This window comes from Drosophila subpulchrella, unplaced genomic scaffold (assembly GCF_014743375.2).
Source record: "Drosophila subpulchrella strain 33 F10 #4 breed RU33 unplaced genomic scaffold, RU_Dsub_v1.1 Primary Assembly Seq15, whole genome shotgun sequence".
Lineage (NCBI taxonomy): Eukaryota > Metazoa > Arthropoda > Insecta > Diptera > Drosophilidae > Drosophila > Drosophila subpulchrella.
The window spans coordinates 4,035,250-4,053,929 of NW_023665489.1; the positions used below are offsets into that span (position 1 = coordinate 4,035,250).

Below are 18,680 nucleotides of genomic sequence, written 5' to 3' on the forward strand. Positions count from 1 at the left end.
ACTAGCTAGCATTGCTAAGCATTTTTTCAGAGCAATTGAAATTGGACGTCCTCCTTTTCAGATACTATTTGCTTATGACGATCAGCTGTTCACTTCAGGATATGTGAAAAAGAATTGCTGTTGCAATTTTAACCGGCTGTGTGTATTCATTTACTTAAAATCGAAAAAAAAAATTTCTTGGCATCGATGTCTTATTGATGTTTTTTTGAAAACATCGACGTCTTCGAGCACTAGCACCTCTAGTGTGCAGAGGGTATAATCGATGCACACTGTGCTTACATGCTAGTTTTCTAAAATTTAGTATTTCTGGTATAGTTTTTCTTTTTAATAGTCAAACCTTCCTGGCATTTTTGTTATAGCCGTATTCAGCCCAGCCGGAAAATCTTTGTCCGTATCTAAGCCGCATTGCAAAATCTGAACGATAATTTTAATAATTAAGTGATTTTTAAACTTGTCCCCCAGGTGATCCCTTAGCGAGACCGCGAAAAGTTCGCCGACAAGGAAGGAGCTGTACTAAAAGTAGAACGAGTAGGACAACATCGATAGAGGCGAAAAACGCCGGCTAATCGACGCGTCAAAACAACAAGCAGTGTAGGCAAAAAACAACGCAATGTCGTCTGCCAGGGACCTTATCAAAATCGATATAGTAAGTGCACAGTACGTTTGAACTAGGCAATTAAAACTTATGTTTACCCAATGACCACCAGGAATGGGGAATGGAGCGCCTAGTGCGGGCCCAACAAGTGGTGGAACTTCGTCCTTATGACATCGAGTCCTGGAGCGTTATGATCCGCGAGGCGCAAACACGACCCATACACGAGGTGCGCAGCCTCTACGAATCGCTGGTTAATGTGTTTCCCACTACCGCTCGCTACTGGAAGCTCTACATCGAGATGGAGATGCGCAGCCGGTACTACGAACGCGTGGAGAAACTCTTTCAACGCTGTTTAGTCAAGATCCTGAACATTGACCTCTGGAAGCTCTACCTGACATACGTGAAGGAAACCAAGTCAGGGCTCAGCACGCACAAGTGAGTAGCTGGTAGTGCCCCCTAGGCTATCACAATTATTAGTTCAAAGAGTTGATATGTAAGCTAGCCCTTAAATGATTGAACATTGAAAAACGCCTTAACTTTCATAACAGACCCAGTTCAAAAAGTACATACGCTGAATTACCAGATGTTGTAAATCAACCCTCCATGAGTGTTTTTTAAAAGCATAATACCTCCCCTTTCAGCAAAACGCCTCGTGTAAATCAGCTTCCAATTGTGGACTCCAAAAGCTGAGCTCCAAACTTCTATGGATAAGCTGTTTGACATGATAACATTTTTGGAATTATGAGCTAATGCAGTGGTGCCCCCACACATACAATGAAATGTAAGACTTGCATTTGTGTGCGTAAATGTAAGACGCCTGCCGAAGCCACACGACCGTTTACAGTGTCGGTGTCGTGGCAGAGCGCCAGCAGAGGACTCCCAGACTCGCGAGCCAGGCCAGTGGGCACCACTGAGCTAAAGTAAATCAATCTTCCAATCAAAACTGTAATATGTCATGTTGGTAAAGCAATCTGAACAAATAAATTCGCTGTAATGTATTAGCTGAAGACTATCCGCTGTACTTTTATACTAATAACTCATAGAGTATAAGTAAGGTTTATTCCGCGGAAAGTATGTAACAGGTCCTTATGTAAGGTGGGAAACTATTGGAACTATAATATGCCCTTGCTAGTTGTTCCTATGGGAGCATTGTATATAGAGAGCTTTCCGATTTTTGAAAAATCACTGAAATATTCAGATAATGGTTCATTTCAATTTACTAGCGTATATACATACATATATATATATGTTTTGCCGAAAACGAAAAGTAGATTTTTTTTTATTATTTGGACATCATTTTTATGATCCTTCCAATGCCATATGATATAGTAGTCAGATTTTGATTAAACTTAATTCGTAACTCTTAAATAATAAAAAAAAATTCTATATAAAGGACTTAATGAAAATATGCTTAAGAATAACGAAGATATAAATATTTTTTTATTATTTGTCCGCTCGTTCCTATGGCAGCTTTATGATACAGTAGTATGATTTTTATATCCTTACAGAGGGTATAATGATTTCAGTCAGAAGTTTGCAACGCAGTGAAGGAGACGTTTCCGACCCCATAAAGTATAAATATTCTTGATCAGCATCACTAGACGAGTCGATCTAGTCATGACCGTCTGTCCGTCCGTTTCTACGCAAACTAGTCTCTCAGTTTTAAAGCTATCGGGCTGAAACTTTCCCAAAAGTCTTTTTTTTTTGCAGGTAGTATATAAGTCGGAACCAGCCGGATCGGACAACTTTATCTTATAGCTCCCATAGGAATAATCGGAAAAAAAATGTTAAAAAATTATATTTTTGGTGTTTTTTAACCTATTACCTCCTTTCCTTGAAAACAACATTTTTTAATTAGTTTTGAATTTCGAATTAAATTTAATCAAAATCGGAAGACTATATCATATAGCTGCCATAGGAACGATCGTAAAATTGGTGGGAAAATAATATGAAACAAATTATAGCCTTGGTGTTCCTTAACATATAACCTCCTACGCTTGGAAATATAATTTTTTAATTAGTTCTGAATTTCGAATTAAATTTTATCAAAATCGGACGACTATGTCATATAGCTGCCATAGGAACGATCGTAAAATCGGTGGGAAAATAATATGAAACAAATTATAACTTCGGTGTTTTTTAACATATAACCTCCTACGCTTGGAAATAACATTTTTTAATTCATTCTGAATATCGAATTTAATTTTATCATAATCGGACGACTATATCATATAGCTGCCATAGGGGGACGATCGTAAAATTGGTGGGGAAATAATATGAAACAAATTATAGCTTCGGTGTTTTTTTTTAACATAAAACCTCTTAAGCTTGGAAATTACATTTTTTTAATTAGTTTTGAATTTCGAATTAAGTTTTATCAAAATCGGACGACTACATCATATAGCTGCTATAGGAACGATCGTAAAATTGGTGGGAAAATAATATGAAACAAATTATAGCTTCGGTGTTCCTTAACATATAACCTCCTACGCTTGGAAATAAAATTTTTTAATTAGTTCTGAATTTTAAATTAAATTTTATCAAAATCGGACGACTATATCATATAGCTGCCATAGGAACGATCGTAAAATCGGTGGGAAAATAATATGAAACAAATTATAACTTCGGTGTTTTTTAACATATAACCTCCTACGCTTGAAAATAACATTTTTTAACTCATTCTGAATTTCGAATTTAATTTTATCAAAATCGGACGACTATATCATATAGCTGTCATAGGGACGATCGGAAAATTGGTGGGAATATAATAAGAAACAAATTATAGCTTCGGTGTTTTTTTTTAACATAAAACCTCTTAAGCTTGGAAATGACATTTTTTTTTATTAGTTTTGAATTTCGAATTAAGTTTTATCAAAATCGGACGACTACATAATATAGCTGCTATAGGAACGATCGTAAAATTGGTGGGAAAATAATATGAAACAAATTATAGCTTCGGTGATTTTTGTTATATTATCTTATACTATTGGAAATAACATTTTGTGTATTTTTAAGAATTTCGAATTATATTTAATACAAATCGGAAGACTAACATACATGTAGCTGTCAGGAAACGGTCAGCGAAATAGTGAAATATTTATTATACCCTTGCATTTATTATTATACCCTTGCAGAGGGTATATTGATTTCAGTCAGAAGATTGCAACGCAGTGAAGGTGACGTTTCCGACCCCATAAAGTATATGTATATATTCTTGATCAGCATGACTAGACGAGTCGATCTAGCCATGTCCGTCTGTCCGTCCGTTTCTACGCAAACTAGTCTCTCAGTTTCAAAGCTATCGGGCTGAAACTTTCCCAAAAGTCTTATATCTGTTGCAGGTAAAATATAAGTCGGAACCAGCCGGATCGGACAAGTATATCTTATAGCTCCCATAGGAATAATCGAAAAAAAAAATTTTTTAAAATTATATCTTTTGTGTTTTTTAGCTTATAACCTCCTAAGCTTGGAAATAACATTTTTTAATTAGTTTTGAATTTTGAATTAAATTTTATCGAAATCGGACGACTATATCATATAGCTGCCATAGGAACGATCGGAAAATTGGTGAAAAAGTAATAGGAAACAAATTATAGATTCGGTGTTTTTCAACATATAACCTCCAACGCTTGGAAAAAACATTTTTTAATTAGTTCTGAGTTTCGAATTTAATTTTATCAAAATCGGACGACTATATCATATAGCTGCCATAGGAACGATCGGAAAATTGGTAGGAAAATAATATGAAACAAATTATAGCTTCGGTGTTTTTTGAGATATTATCTTATACTATTGGGAATATCATTTTTTGTGTTTTTAAATTTAATAAATATAGCTGCAAGGGTATATAAGCTTCGGCTTGCCGAAGCTAACTTCCTTTATTGTTTAAAATAATATTTTTCGAATTTCTAAAATATTAAAAAAACAAGAAGGGAAGCTAGCTTCGGCATGCCGAAGTTTCTATACCCTTGCAGGTCGTAACCGTAGGAGCATTGTGTGTACAGAGCTTTCCGATTTTAGGAAAACAAAACACTCATTACAGGAATATAAAACTAATTTTTTGTTTTAATTTACTACCGTAAATAACGAAATATAACGGTCTTTGTATATTTTGACATTAATTACCCGATCGTTCCAATGGCAGCTATATAATAAAGTCGTCCGATTTAATTTAAATTTTATGTGAAATTCTGGACTATTGAAAGAATGATAATCACAAAAGTAGAAGTTAATACGTCAGAAATACCCGAAGTTACAATTTTGTTTACATTAAACAAATTTTTTGTTTTTTAGGGGAGCTATAGGATTTTTTTGACGGATCTGGCTCGATCCGACTTATATACTACGGTTTAATCCCGATAGCTTTAAAACTGAGAGATTATGTTGCGTAGAAACGGACATGACTAGATCGACTCGTCTAGTGATGCTGATCGAGAATACAAACTTCTGACTGAAATCATTATACCCTCTGCAAGGTTAAAAAAACGGCGAAGACCGAAGTAAAAAAGCGATCTCTGCTAAATTAAAAACCTTTTTGATTTTTTTAAATCCAAAAAAATTTTTAAAATCAATATTTTTAAATAATTTTTTATAATGTTAAAATAACAAACATCTTGCAAAAAAAAAACATTGTCCACTTTTTCAAAAGAAAAAATTACGAAAGTACTTCTATTTTGGCCTTTAAAATTCATATTTAATTGAGAAAAACTAAAAAAATGGTTTATTTTTTAACAAAATATCCCCCTTTCATTTATTTCAAAAACATCCTTACTTTACTTACTAATTACCCTGTGAAGGAAATTTTTGGACGGACATATTTGTAAGAGTTATGAGATAAGAACCAAGTCAAGAAAGCGTTTTTTACTTTAAAAAATATATTAAAATTAATATTTTTTCCGTTTTCTTCGTTTTATATCCAGAATTTTCAAAAAAAGATTGTAATTATTACCCGTACACAAAAGTGAGTGTACGTGCTTTTTTTTAAGATTTTATCATTATTTTAGATTATTAGATATCGAATTTACCGCAACAAGCCTTCTGATTCTTCAGTAAATGCAGGTTACGGCAACACGTGCATTTCGCTCACTCTCATTTGATATATATGTAGGTAACTTGGTATGCATACATATTTTGTGCTAGTTAATTTACTGAAAAAAAGACACCAGGCTTGTTGCGTTAAATTCAGAAATTTTATAATTTTTAAAAGAAATTAACAATGACAATCTTATTTTAGATACGCAACACATAAAACGAGGAAAACTAAAAAAAATTAAGTGGAACCAGAAAGTTTAACCGAACGTATACATTTTTTAATTTTTTTTTTTTAAAGTAAAATGCGCTTTCTTGATTTAATTCTTGTTTTTTTTTTATTGATTAAGAAATAAAAATTGAAAATTTATTTTTTAAATGGAGGATATAAAACGAGGACAACTCAAAAAATTAAGTTGTACCCGAAAATTCAACCGATGGTATACATTTTTGAATTATTAAAGTAAAAAACGCTTTCTTGGTTTGGTTCTAACCCCTTACAATTATGTCTGTCCCAAAATTTCCTTCACAGAATAGTCAGTAAATAAAGTAAGGATCATTATAAGATTTTTTTGTACATATTTTCATATAATCGGAAAATATCTTATTCTATTTAATACTCTCCAGAGAAAAAATGGCTCAGGCATATGATTTTGCCTTGGAGAAGATCGGGATGGATTTGCACTCGTTCAGCATCTGGCAGGATTACATTTACTTTTTACGTGGCGTTGAAGCCGTTGGTAATTATGCGGAGAACCAGAAGATCACAGCAGTACGCCGTGTCTATCAAAAAGCGGTAGTCACACCCATTGTTGGTATTGAGCAGCTATGGAAGGATTACATTGCTTTCGAGCAAAACATCAATCCAATTATATCGGAGAAGATGAGTCTGGAACGATCCAAGTTTGTTTTATACGGAGCTTTCGATAAAACTTCAGTCTAAAGTTATATTTTTGACCAGGGACTACATGAACGCTCGCCGTGTGGCCAAGGAACTGGAATACCACACCAAAGGTCTTAATCGCAACTTGCCCGCCGTTCCGCCCACTCTCACCAAGGAGGAGGTGAAACAAGTGGAGCTGTGGAAGCGTTTTATCACGTACGAGAAGTCTAATCCGTTGCGCACTGAAGACACGGCCCTAGTAACCCGTCGCGTTATGTTCGCTACGGAACAATGCTTGCTCGTGCTAACCCATCATCCGGCCGTATGGCACCAGGCTTCCCAATTCTTGGACACCAGTGCTCGGGTGCTCACCGAGAAAGGCGTGCGTACTAGTGTTCTCCTCCGTTCTCTGCATTCCTGTAGTCAAGCAAATAGAGTGGATTTTGGCCTTTGCTCGGTGGCGGGTCAAAATCAAAAACGAAATGAAACATAGTCTCTTGTTCGCTGAGAAGTGTCGCCCCTCGAGTAAAGGAGCACGCGGTGAAGGAGAGAATCCCGTTGTCCGCCGCTTGCCCCTTTGCCCTTGGTCAGGCCGCACGCGTTTTACTTGAACTAAGTCAAAGTCTCGAAAATTTCTTTGCTAATTACATTTGACTATATTTCAGGACGTCCAGGCGGCAAAGATATTTGCGGACGAGTGCGCCAATATTCTGGAGCGCTCTATTAACGGTGTACTGAACCGGAATGCGTTGCTCTATTTCGCCTATGCGGACTTTGAGGAGGGAAGGTTGAAGTACGAGAAGGTGCACTCCATGTACAACAAGCTATTACAATTGCCAGACATTGATCCCACACTGGTAGGAACATAGATATAAACCAGCGGTCGGCACACAGTACAATGCAATTTTTTTTAATTTGGGTGTATAATTTGCAATTCATGACTTACAGTTCCTCGATGTGTGTGTGCCGACCGCTGCTATTCACTGTACGTGTTGCGGCAGAGATCAAGCATTGGGAGGTTGCCTAGATAACCACTTTGAGCAGAATTCTTTAAGCTTAATGTCAAATACTCCAGGTCTATGTGCAGTACATGAAGTTTGCCCGTCGTGCTGAGGGCATCAAGTCGGCGCGTGGCATCTTTAAGAAGGCACGCGAGGACGTTCGGTCGCGCTATCACATCTTTGTGGCCGCCGCTTTGATGGAGTACTATTGTTCTAAGGACAAGGAAATCGCCTTTCGAATCTTCGAATTGGGACTAAAGCGATTTGGAGGTAGTCCAGAGTACGTGATGTGCTACATTGACTACCTGTCCCATCTAAACGAGGACAACAACACGCGGGTCTTATTCGAACGCGTACTTAGCTCCGGAGGTTTGTCGCCACATAAGAGTGTTGAGGTTTGGAATCGCTTCCTTGAATTTGAGTCCAATATCGGAGATCTGTCCAGCATCGTTAAGGTCGAACGTCGCCGCAGTGCCGTCTTCGAGAACGTGAGTTCTTTAACCTATTTATCTTAAATAAGCACTTAAATTCTTGTGTTCTCATTTTTTATTAAAGCTTAAAGAGTACGAGGGCAAGGAGACCGCCCAGTTGGTCGACCGCTATAAGTTCCTGGATCTCTACCCCTGCACCAGCACCGAGCTGAAGTCCATAGGATATGCCGAGGTGCGTAGCCTTTTAAAAACTTATGTTTTTGTTTCATTTTACGAAAAAAACTTTTAAAAAGGTGAGAAAATAGTGGACATCAGTAGTGTTCAATGTACGAATTATTATTTTCGTCATACTGCAGCAAACATGTTTTTTTAAATAGTAAGAGTGCTCCAGTTTGTTTGTTTTACGTTTTACATTGCAAAAAAGAAGTACTTATGTTTACGCGAAACACAATTTGATTTCGTTTTAAGAACGACACATTTTTCTTTGGTCTAGAAATGATAAAAATTTTTATAACTAAAGTCGTTCTTATTGACAAAGATAAAATTTAGATTACGCATTCATTTGTTTATTAATATTAACTTACACCATTACAAGAGCAATAAATGGCATATATAATTTATAATTCAATATTTTTTGACTCCATTTCAAACTGTACACCCAAATATTTACCCAAGCATCAACAACATTCGTTTTCTCAAAGAGCAATAAATGCATCGTGACAAACAAAAACATCTACGTAAAAAGAAAGAAACGGTAACAAAATGAAACATTGACGAACCGAAAGTTTTGAAAAATCGGGAGCACGCAAAAACAAAATCGAAAAGTTTTTCTAAAAACGTAAATCTAATGTGATAATCGGAGCACATCTGTTATATTATTTTGAGCGGATTACATTGATATTGTCTCTTCTCTCGCTTTCACATCAAAAAGAAAGAGCACGCTACAGAGCAGAACTGCAAGTGTGAGGGGATACAAAAATGTTCATATTGGTGGTATTAATGATGCTACATAGTTTTATTGACAATCGCGGATTATAACCCTATTATTTATTTTTTCAGTTGATTAATTTGTATGTTAGTAATACATATAAAACTTATTATATCATAATAATAATTGTTTCCTTAAATTGAGACAATTTCCATACACAGCATGTCAAATAGAAATTGGTATTAAACATGCAGGTTTTTTTTTTAGCAGTGTGCCACGTCCACTCTAACGCCCACAAACTGTATTGCTTACAGTTTTGATGCTAGAATAAGAATATTTGTATTGTGAACACCTATCGATTGACAAAAAAAAGATTGCCACGCCAACTTCACTATGGTAAATTTGACAACTTTTTCTGGTCAAAATTAATAACTCGCTCAATTTAAAATATTCCAAAGTAAATCTACCAATCATTGTTTGTTATCCCATCTCATATCTTCTTCTTGTCTTATATACAGCTAAAATCTAAGAACTAGGAATCAACGAATCCACTTATTGACACTATTCAAGTGACATCATTCGATTTTTCTAAATGTAAAATTATTCGATAAGATTTATTGGAACTCCCCAGATGTCCCCACTCCCTTCCATCTGGAAATGACTACGAATTTCTTTTAACAATTGTGGACTGTAAACCGTTTAACCAATCGATACGCTTTTTTCGCCAGAACGTACTCGCAAACATATCAAATCATTTAAGTAAAAGGTTGAAAAGATATGATCGCTTCGATTTTTTTTTTTTATAATTTGAATTGACGTTTTTAAAATAATCAGTCATGGTGCTGGGGATGGGGTAGGGAAATACATCCAATCCTGTCATTCGTTTGTAACTCTTCGTGTCTCTTTCGCGTAATACTTAAGTAAATAATCATCTCTTGCTTTTATTTTTATCTCTATCTTGTCGATGGCTTGGAATTGAATACATTAAATTTAGTATGGCTATATTTGCTCATGGATTTCCGCCAAATAATGCAACGCAGGCGAAGATGCGGGCTAACCTGTTACTTCTGAATAAAAATACAATGGGTCAGACAACAATATCATATAGCTGCCATAGCAATAATCCGATCCACTTTTATATAGTTTTAATGATAAATGCAAAGGGCATTGAAAGCAGCTTTTTTATATTATAACCTTTTTGTACATCGTTTATATATATTTTATAGTTTTAATAGATACATAAACGGTAAGAATTAATTTACATTTCTATTACTTTGTGTTTTATTTATAAATGTTTAATTTATAAGCAAGGTCATATACGACTCTGAGTTATTTGTTATTCGCAGATGTCCTCAAATTATTCAAGTCCGGCAATTCAACTTGGGATTGTGCACTCCTCCAAAATGACTGAAATAGGTTAGGCTTCTGGAATATGCTTCCATTGAATTTCTCAAAATGCTTTTTAGTTAGATACAGCAAACGAATAAATAATGTTATCTGCTATAATTCTTTCAATACTTATCTCCTTGCCACTAAAAACGAGTGCCTGGACTTAGGAATTGTTTCCGATTCTAAATTTCTGTTTATTGAACACATCAACTACATTATTCCTAAAGCATATGTAATGTATGGATTCATTAAGCGCAATGCAACACATTGACCTCACACCCATATACTAAGCTTAGCCCAGTCTCTTTTTTTGTTCGTACCAAATAAGAATACGCGGCATTTGTTTGAACCCGACTGAAGTCATTCATATCCGTCGCGTTAAGCGTGTGCAAAAGGTTTTCATGCGTTTTGCCCTTTAAAGTCTCCATTTTACCGATCCCGCTCCTACCTATACCTTTAAATGTTGTCTTGTGCATCTGTCCTCACTTCAAGATCGAAAAAATGTAATTGCTCTGCTCCTGATTTACTTAGTGGCAGAAAAAAAACCTGTCTTGCCAAATAGTATTAATCTGTCCGTACCTAGTAAGACTCTAAGAACTATTGAACCTTTTTTTATACCAATAGACAGAACGAATAACGCTCTAATTGAGCCCATTTGTAGGGCCTTGCATTTATTTAACAGTTTGCCACATAGCATGCGTTTGGACCCAAGTTCGTCAATGGATAGTAATAAAACGGCCTTGTTCATGTTTTTCTCTAGATGTAGTAATTAAATAAGACCTATTTAAGTTAGTTAAGGATTCGAAATCTGTTGGCGAAATAAATAAATAAATAGATATTTCCCCTTTATAGTCTCTAAAGTTCTGCGCTAGGTGTTTTTTTGGCTTGCAAAAATAAGTGTTTACGTCAAAAGGGCGTTTAATTTCAGGAGGCAGTGTCGAGCGGCAGTTTTATCCAGATGTCTACATCTCGCACGCTCGCATCTAGGCTTAATGAGTTCTTATTTCCAAGTGTACCAATAAACACCTATGCTCGTCGTGCAAAAAACCCAAAGTACCCCTGCGTTTTTTGCGTACCCTTCGTTCTTGGGACTTCATCTATTTAAGCGATCAAGCCATCCCGCCCCAACAATCAGAATTTTAAATTAAGGCCTACTTTATATTTTTAGCCCACAGTGTAAGCAAAGGGGGCCCTTTCTAAAGTTGAGGTTATGATTTAAAAACTAAATATCTGCATAAATTGATAAAAGTGTCATTTTTAACCTCAACCACTTTAACAAGAATTAATGACTTTTTCAGTCCCAATTAGTTTGATAAGCGAACTCTGGTGGACACGCTTTGTAGCTGTACCTAAAAACTAGTTTTCGTACAAAAAAATTCGCGATACACAGATCCCTTTATATCTCGCTTACAATCACATAAAGTATCACGTATAAACATACAAACACTCAACGACGCATCTATTTTCTACTCTGCTCTTCCGTTCTGCTTCGAACATCGTTCGGGACTCGTCGTGGAAAAAAGTAAACAACGTGCTGCAAATAGTCCCCACGCAACCTTGAAAAAAAAACCTAGAATTCCGTATGCGGTTATTCCACGGCATTGTTCGGCTCATTCATTAGAGAATTCATAAGAGGCTTAAAATTAAATTGTAAATAGGTATAATTGTCTACAATTAATAGTGTGCTCTGCCTTAAAATCAGATACTTTCAGATACGACTTCAAAATATTTAATAATGAACAAAGCTTGAAACTGTTATTAGTTTGATCATCTCCGGCAGTAATTTCTTCAAAAAGTCTTTGAGTTATCTTTCTAAATGCTGTCATATGTAGTAGTAGTAGTAGTATTATTCTTTATTTATAAAAAAACATTGAACAAACGGCATTTCAAGTGTACAATTAAAAAGATTCACAAATTTTTATATAAACAAGAATTAAAAAAGGAAATGAAATATATCGACTTGGTTATTTTAACCGTCTGTCGATCTCCGCTTTCCCAGTGTCAAAACTGCACAGTGTACTACACCTGACTTCCCGGGTCTTCCCCAGATATCAGATCGTTCTACCAATCAGTTTAACAACTAGGTGAGCTGAGTTTTGTGTTGGATTTATAATATGAGGTGTTTAAAAGCTTTCCGTTAAAATGTTGTTTCGGTACTTTAGAGCCTGGTTGATGTAGCTGTAGAGAGTTGACCAACATTGCCCATCCAGCGAATTGAATACATCCCGCGGTTGCAGCTGTGCCTTACCAAAATGCAGCAGGCGGATCTCCCGTAGAATGGGGCAGCGTCCTATAAAGTGCACGACGTTTTCCTGCTCCCTCATATTGCAGATCGGGCACACCGTGTCGCTGGCTGTCACGTTTGGGATATAGCTTAGTGGGAGGATTTCTCCCCTGGCCATGAAAATGGTACGAATCTTCTCAACGGTGAAAGCGTCAGTAAAATAGTTACCAAGTCCCAAATCATAATTTAGGGACCTATGAGACATCCGAGTTGTGCTTCTCCTTGATTCCATTTTGAACTGAGACCTATAGGTTTCGTCTATATGTGCTAGAATATTTTTCGCCCATTGCGACCATTGTGAAGGATCGCCTAACTGTAGCCTTTCTCCGTAGGTCTCGGCAAGCGCCTCCCATTCTATAACCCATTGCTTACGCTCCTGCACCAAAAAGTTCGCTAGAATTCGTGGCAGCCTATGTTCGGGCATGGTTACCACTTTCTGGATATACCTGAAATGCATTTCAGCTGTAAAGATATGCAGCGGCGACAGTCCTGTTTCAAGATATAGCATCCTGTTCGGAGTAAATCTGGGTAGACGAAATATTTTCTTTAAGAACAATCTTAGAAGGCCTTCAACTTCTTCATAAGGTGAGATGCCCCAGACCTGCGCGCCGTAACAAAGGATTGACCGCATTGCTGCACTAAACAGTTTGTACTTGCTACCCATTGGGACGTCCTTTTTCCCTAGCAGCGATTTCCATGTGCAGTTTATGGCTAGTTTTGCTTCTCGAAGTTTCTCCTGTAAATGGTTGTTGAAACGACCGTTGTGGTAAATCCAGACTCCCAGATACTTATACGACTTGAAAATTTCTAGCTGAATAGACCCTAAATTCCACTTTTCGTTTTGTGCTAGCCTTCTCCAATGCCTCTTGAAATTAAACTTTCGACTTCTCGGTGTTTACTAACAATCCCCATAACAAACACTATTTGTGCAGAGCATTAATCATTGTTTGCAGTTCAACGGGGGATTCGGCGAGGATCACAATGTCATCTGCATACAGCAGAGCCTTGATCGAGCATCCGCATATTTGAATACCGCAAGGCAGACTATCCGTTATGTCGTTTAAAAAAAGGGAAAACAGGAGGGGGCTGAGTAGACATCCTTGCTTTACTCCAGCTTCCGTGGTAAACCACTCGGATAGTTGTTTTCCATCCCATACTGTCGCCAGGTTATCCGTGTACAAGCTTTGTAGGACGTTCAAAAATGCCGTTGATATGCCGATATTGCTGAGCTTGTAGTTTAGGGTTCTTCTGTCTATAGAGTCAAAGGCAGCTCTGAAATCTACAAAGAACGCGTATAACTTTTTCCCGCTATCGATATATGACCTTGCTATACTTGTAAGACTGAAAATGTTGTCTACTGTCGAATATCCTTTTCTAAAACCGGCTTGGAATTCAGTAAGAATATTGTTGTTTCTTACCCAGTTTTTAAGCCGCTCGAGTAGCAACGCAGAGAAGACTTTAGCTAACGCATTTTGAAAAGAGATTCCTCTGTGGTTAGATGTCACTTTCGGGTCGCCTTTCTTAAAGATGGGGAAAATTATAGCTTTTTGAAAGCTCTTTGGGACTGTTTCCGATCCCAAGAACTTGTTAAAAGCAGTGACAAGGCTGGCTTTAAATTGAGGAGTAGCGTTCTTTATGAATTCCGATGGTATTCTGTCAGGCCCGGGTGCTTTTCTTTCTTTTAACATTGAAAGTACATTTTCCACTTCTAGTCCTGTCACACATCCATCTACAGACTGATTCTTTACCCACGGCATTGCAAAGTGCAGCGATAGCGTCCAGTCTGGAGGCGCTAGAAGATCACGGAAACGTTTTCCTAGAACATCTGCATTAACTTCCATTGATTTTACAAATGAGTTTCCATTGAGTTTCCTAATAGTACTCCAATATGCCCTGCTATCTGTTATGGAATCCAATGATCTCGCTAGGTTAATGAAAAATTGCGTCGGAGCGTTATGACAAGTTAACTTGTATGCGGCGTTTGCTTCATGATACATTACCGCTGCACTTGCTGCGTTAGTTGATTTGGCCTGCCTTAGCAAGTTGAAGGAAAGTATTCGAGCTGCCTCACACTGCTCCATGTACCACTCTTGCTTAAAGTCTCTGGGCTTTCTTCGTCCTCGATTATTAGCGGCTTTGGTAATGCACTCTGTAAGAAATCCTTCAATTTCGTCAGGGTTTATCAAATCTGCCACACAATTTGTTGCCAGGTTTCGGTCCAACTTTGTCCTATAGTTTTCACTCTCTCGATTTCGCCAGATCAAACTTGGTAAAAGTCCGAGCGGCGCTGTGTTTGCGTGCGATGTTGTGGAGAGTATGACTGTAACTTCCAACGGGAGATGGTCAGAGAATATTTGACTGCTCACTTGGAAGTCCTTGATAGTTTCTATCCATGTACCGCGTGCCATACATAGGTCGATGGTTGACCGAGCTTCACCTCTCCTAAAAGTGTAATCGCCCAAAGGATCGCTTGCCGACCTTCCATTGACCACCGTGAAGCCAAACAGCTCGACCAAGTCCATTAGGAGCCGGCCATTGGCGTCTGTTACTTTGTCTTTGGCATTACGGCCTTCATTGAGGGAGCTTGTGACTAACTGTTGGTCGAATCCATGAAGTTGAGCTTCACCCAGCCTTGCGTTACAATCTCCTATGATCAGTGCACTTTCATTTAGTCGAGCATGGTTTAAAACCTCATATAACTTCCCAGAATCTCTTTCCCAATGATTGCAGTTAATATACACTGGCAGCAGGTGCAGGTTTTCATTTTCTACAGTCCTCAGTTGGATAATAGTGTTCTCATCTACATTTATGAATCTGATTATATTTCGGTCGTGAAGTTCTTTTTTTATTCCAAATAGCATTCCACCACTTGCTCGTCCTCTTGCGCTAGTTCGGATGGCGGGCACCCATCTAAGCACAAAATCTTTAAATTTGACTTCGACAGCATCCAATTTGGCTTCAATAGTTGTGTCTTTAATTATAAATAGCAAAAATTTTTTTTGGTCGCAAAGGACTAATTAAGACGCTAAAATATTACTTATGTTGTTTTTATTTCTTTACAGTACTAAATTGGCCGCTATAGCTGAAAAAATCAAGCAAGAAACATTAAATTCGTTTTTATACTCGATATAATTTTTTGTGCAGCTCTAATGAATAAGCTAAATTTTACTTTTTAAACACAATTTTGTCCATTGACTTATAGGTCCAAGTATTACATTTTCCAGGGATTGTTGAATACCAGAAAGAATACCAGAAGTGCCCATCGGTTTGGTCAATTTTTGCACGTTAGAGCTGACACGGATGTCTTGCTGGCACTTTACATACATAAAATCGTATAGTCTGAGAAAAAATCGCTCCAATAATGAGCCGAGCAATGCCGTGAAATAATCCGATTAGGAATTGTGCGGCATAGGTAATTTTTTTTTTTTAATTAAGAAAAATTATCTTCCAAATGAGTTCAGCGTGTTTACCGACCTAAGACTGACCAGAAAAAAAAGGTCTCTACGCTTATTACGAAAAAAAATGTTGCAAAAATCGTTTTGACGTTTTAATGTTTTTATACCTGTTACTCGTAGAGTAAAGGGATATACTAGATTCGTCGGAAAGTATGTAACAGGCAGATTCCTGAGATTCCTGCGCAGCGCAAGATTGTTTCAGCAGAGTGCCACGCCCACTCTTACGCCCACAAACCGCCCAAAACTGGGCGGTGTATTTTTCTCATCAATACCTATCGATTGACCCAAAAAAAGTTTGCTACGCCCACTTTAACGCCCACAAACCGCCCACAAACTTCAAAAAATCGTAAATAAGAACGTGGATATCTTGGAAACTATGAAAGATAGAGAATTGTACGCAGCGCAAGTTTGTTACACGAATATGCCACAATTTTCATGCTAGATTTTAAAACTGAAATGTATTGGTCTTGTCAATACCTATCGATTGATCCAAAAATTTTTGCCACGCCTACTCTAACGCCCATAACGCTTAAGTCTGTCTACCGCCGGTAGGTGGCGCATTTCAATCTCGTTTTGCTGCTTGCATATCTCCATTTCCCTTTTTTCCCTTTAGCTGAGTAACGGGTATCTGATAGTCGAGGTACTCGACTATAGCGTTCTTCCTTGTTTAACTCTCGCACTTTCGAAATCCCAAAAACTAAATTTTGTTCAAAATTCCTACGCACGCACACACAGCTAAAACCAATTGGGTATGTACGCATGTACGCAATGAATGAATGTTAAAGACACAACTATTTCGCTCTTTCCCCTCGCCAACAAGCGTACAATAGATGTCAGCGACCCATACGCTCCCTCTATATGACTGTATACTCTTTGCTTTATTTAAATAACGTTCAAATTAATCAAAAATTGGACACAAATACTGAAATGCCTTTGCTTGGAAAACTAAAGTAGGTAACAAACATATTTAGGAAATAAAACCAAGTCGGACCACCTTTATGAAAATAATATATTTGAGCAAATACAACAGTGCGTTATATGCCTTTTAATCCAATTCGCAGACCCTAAAACCGGTTTAAAATAAATCGTTTGGTATACCTTAAATTCCTCAATGCGCACCGTATAGGCGGATTATAGTAGGACCATGAAAATGTCCTTACATAAATACATGTATCTTTCCTTTCATTTAATAACTACTGTTTTCGCAGAATGTGGGCATTATCCTAAACAAGGTAGGCGGGGGAGTTCAACCACAAAACACCGGAGATGTCGAGGCAGATAGCGAGGCTGCTCCCCCGCTACCACGTCCGGACTTTTCTCAGATGATTCCGTTCAAGCCGCGACCATGCGCTCATCCTGGTGCCCATCCACTTGCCGGTGGTGTATTTCCGCAACCGCCAGCTCTGGCCGCTTTGTGTGCCACCCTGCCTCCACCAAATTCCTTTCGCGGGCCCTTTGTCAGCGTGGAGTTGCTCTTCGACATATTTATGCGACTCAATCTGCCCGACTGTGAGTGTTCTTGATTTTGTATTGACTTTATTTATATTTCTTATTATGTTCTGCCACTTAAGCTGCACCGCAACCGAATGGAGACAATGAACTATCGCCAAAGATCTTTGATTTGGCTAAGTCAGTGCACTGGATCGTGGACACAAGTACGTATACGGGTGTTCAGCATAGTGTAACGGCCATTCCACCGCGCCGGCGACGTCTGTTGCCTGGTGGCGATGACAGTGACGACGAACTTCAGACCGCCGTGCCGCCCACTCACGATATTTATCGACTGCGGCAGCTGAAGCGTTTTGCTAAGTCAAATTAAGGTCAGCTGTACAGACCCACTTATTATCCCACTTATTTTTTTTCAATTAAAGCATTTACAACAAATATACGGAAAAGAAACAGTAGATGATTTATTTTCTTTGGAGAATGTTTGGGGATGTGTTGGTTGCCATGGCCATCATGGAAGGGTAAAGATGTTAAGGATTCCGACGTCTTGGTATACATTCCGTTTTTCATTACTAGTTTTAAACAAGGGGTTTTTGCTGTAAATTCGGTCACCAGATACTTAAATTTACCCGCTACTGGTAGAGTATACTAGATTCGTCGAAAAGTATGTTACATGTAGAAGGAAGCGTTTCCGACCACATAAATTATATATATTCTTGATCAGAATCACTAGCCGAGTCGATCTAGCTATGTCCGTCTGCCCGTATGAACGCTGAGATCTCGGAAACTAGCTAGAATGTTGGGACTTGGCATGCAGATTCTTGTTTGTTTCAGCAGGGTGCCACGCCGAATCTAACGCCCACAAACGGTCATAACACTAAAACCCGTCTAGCGCCCACAACTTTTAATATTTTGTTAAAATTTAAACAAGATGTTCTTATTATAAATACCCATCTACGTGCCAGAAAAAATTTTTGAAATCGGGACCAGTCAATAACAAATTATAACCAAACAATAATCAATATTTTACAATTCAATCGAGATTGCACACCATATGCAGAAAATCAGCTGTTACTAATCAAACAAAAACACCTCTTAACGAGGTAAAAATCTAGTGACGATCGCACCTTCAGCAAACATAAGTTCTGATATCAACTTTTGTGACAAAAATATATTATACGATCTACTAAATAATTATAATTTCTTAATTTTTTTTTACATTCGGCACGCTTTATCAAAA

The 18,680-nt window shown here is 37.6% G+C and overlaps 1 protein-coding gene across 2 annotated transcripts; it reads left to right on the forward strand.

Annotated features, from left to right (window-relative positions):
- Positions 1-317: 317 nt before the first annotated feature.
- Positions 318-17,898, forward strand: LOC119558914 (protein suppressor of forked). Of its 2 annotated transcripts, XM_037872115.1 has the most exons (10): positions 318-387; positions 463-646; positions 708-1,030; positions 6,251-6,526; positions 6,585-6,888; positions 7,172-7,363; positions 7,582-7,995; positions 8,063-8,170; positions 17,203-17,503; positions 17,566-17,898. In XM_037872115.1, exons 2-10 carry the CDS (start codon positions 611-613, stop codon positions 17,811-17,813), a joined length of 2,202 nt encoding a protein of 733 aa, XP_037728043.1. In that variant the 5' UTR covers positions 318-387; positions 463-610; the 3' UTR covers positions 17,814-17,898. The 2 variants fall into 2 exon arrangements, with proteins under 2 accessions (XP_037728043.1, XP_037728044.1); XM_037872116.1 differs by lacking the exons at positions 318-387; positions 463-646 and adding an exon at positions 1,237-1,376 and having other exon boundaries at positions 889-1,030.
- The last annotated feature ends 782 nt before the right edge of the window (positions 17,899-18,680 follow it).

Coding starts and splice junctions, on each gene's coding strand:
- LOC119558914 (XM_037872115.1), top strand. CDS start 611: ATGTCGTCTGCCAGGGACCTTATCAAAATCGATATA. Junction 647..707: donor ACCTTATCAAAATCGATATA/GTAAGTGCACAG, acceptor AATGACCACCAG/GAATGGGGAATGGAGCGCCT. Junction 6,527..6,584: donor ATGAGTCTGGAACGATCCAA/GTTTGTTTTATA, acceptor ATTTTTGACCAG/GGACTACATGAACGCTCGCC.